This window comes from Gymnoscopelus microlampas (genome assembly GCF_963454915.1).
Source record: "Gymnoscopelus microlampas genome assembly, chromosome: 6".
NCBI lineage: Eukaryota > Metazoa > Chordata > Actinopteri > Myctophiformes > Myctophidae > Gymnoscopelus > Gymnoscopelus microlampas.
In genome coordinates, this window is record NC_139943.1 from 7591645 (window position 1) to 7593527 (window position 1883).

The window sequence follows — 1883 nt, forward strand, 5'->3', positions numbered from 1 at the left end:
TGGATGAATTGATGAAGATGACATATGCCATCCAGCGCTATGCTATCAATAGAAACCCTCCACCCAGCATCGTGGAACTCAAGGAACAGTGGCCATTTCTGTTCATTTCAAGATTCATGTGTGCTCACTTCAGCACATTGACAGGGATTGATGTTGACACCAGACTCCAGGATTCCCTGGACAGTAAAGGAAAGAAGCTGCTACATTTTTTTCGAAGTCAACTTACAAGGTGGACAAAGGATGTCAGGACAGTCCTGAAAGACATTAGCGGGGTGGACAACATCAACCACGGTGTTGCATCTCTACTCGTCACAATGGCCTACTTCAAAGAAAAAGAGGATTCACTCTTTCTTCTGGCTGATGTAAGTACTTTGAACATGGATTTTGTGAACATATGTGTCCACTGCATATTTATTGGGATTAGGGATAGATATGTGCACATCTTAAAGGACTACTGCAGAACTCTATTTTTTACTCTCTTCTAATGCACCGGTATAGTACATTTGTAGACTTTATTTTCCCATAGTTCATCCATCCTGTCTTTCATACTGGACACAGTTCAGACTTGCCATTTACAGTTCAATGCAAGACAAACCACAGTGTTATTAAATAACTGGTGAGAAATGCATTGACTAACAGCTTTATTGTTTAAATATTATAACTTTCTGTCTTTGTGTTTGATCTTTTCTGTTATTTAGGTGACGACAACCTCAGCAGATGCAGAAGGCATGCTCTCACTACCAAGCACACCTAGGTTAATGGCACTTGGTAAGTGTATTATTCTGAATATACAGTACAGAATATTATGGTTTGTAGAGAACTGTCAACTGGAGGTGGAAGGCTAAGTGGCAATGTGATCAGAGATAGTGCCTGTACAACATCTTCATTTTATATAATACATAGTCTCATTTTATCACATACAGTACATGAAGCTGTGGCATGCCTGGTAATATATGCCTCCATTTTGTCAAAGTACGGCAGATAGACAGACACACACACACACACACACACACACACACACACACACAGAACTGAACACCTGATCTCCTGAGGGAGAGTATCAACATTCTCATCGAGGAATGTGATGCAACTATAGGATTGGTCAGTTTATATCAAACAAAGGGAAGGGGATTAGAGGTACATAGGTCCATTCAAATCCTGGATATACTATAACTTGACAGCTTGTTCATTTTTACACGTATACTTTATTTATAGATGGAATAATTGTCTCTACCTTTTCTTATGCTAAATCATAGGCTATAACAATAATTGTTATACCTGCTGTGTGTGTGTGTGTGTGTTATAGGGGACTCAGTTCTGGAGGCACAGAAATGGATGCTGGCCATGGAGGGAAATGTCCTCATCCAGTCAGAGGACCTTCCTGACTTCTCCTCAGCAACAGCTGTCCTAATGGCCTGCTACTATGTCTTCAACATAGAGTACCAGGAAGAGGCAGCCAGTACTTTGGAGTTCATTCAGAGGTTAGCACATCATTAGTCTCTATGACTTGTTGGCTTACACAATTTGAAATGGTTCAGCACAAATAATCTGAAAAAAAGCATGTCACGCCTCCACTAAAATTGTTTAAAGTCACCTTAATGAATATCATCTTTCAAGTTGAGAAACACTTATACACATGTCCAACAGATAATGCTAAAACATGAGTCTATGCTGTGAGATCAAACAAATGTGTGTTTTTGTCATCTAGTTGGCTATATGATGACTAGTTTAATATTATGGCCCATCACTTGGCCTCAAACCATTCTCTAGCGTAAGTGTAACATGTAGACTGTATTGTAGTTATCTCCAAGACTTCAAAGAATTTTCACATGCTCAACATTACTATTCCTTATCTGGCCCAGCCATATCAATCTTTAACCCTG

At 39.5% G+C, this 1883-nt stretch overlaps 1 protein-coding gene across 1 annotated transcript; it reads left to right on the plus strand.

The window, feature by feature from the left end:
• The first annotated feature begins 252 nt into the window (after nucleotides 1-252).
• On the plus strand, nucleotides 253-1503 carry LOC311047354 (uncharacterized protein). The gene is made up of 3 exons (XM_084060045.1): nucleotides 253-362; nucleotides 699-768; nucleotides 1307-1503. The coding sequence occupies exons 1-3, from the start codon at nucleotides 315-317 to the stop codon at nucleotides 1495-1497; spliced, it is 309 nt and encodes a 102-aa protein (XP_083916171.1). The 5' UTR covers nucleotides 253-314; the 3' UTR covers nucleotides 1498-1503.
• Nucleotides 1504-1883: the final 380 nt, after the last annotated feature.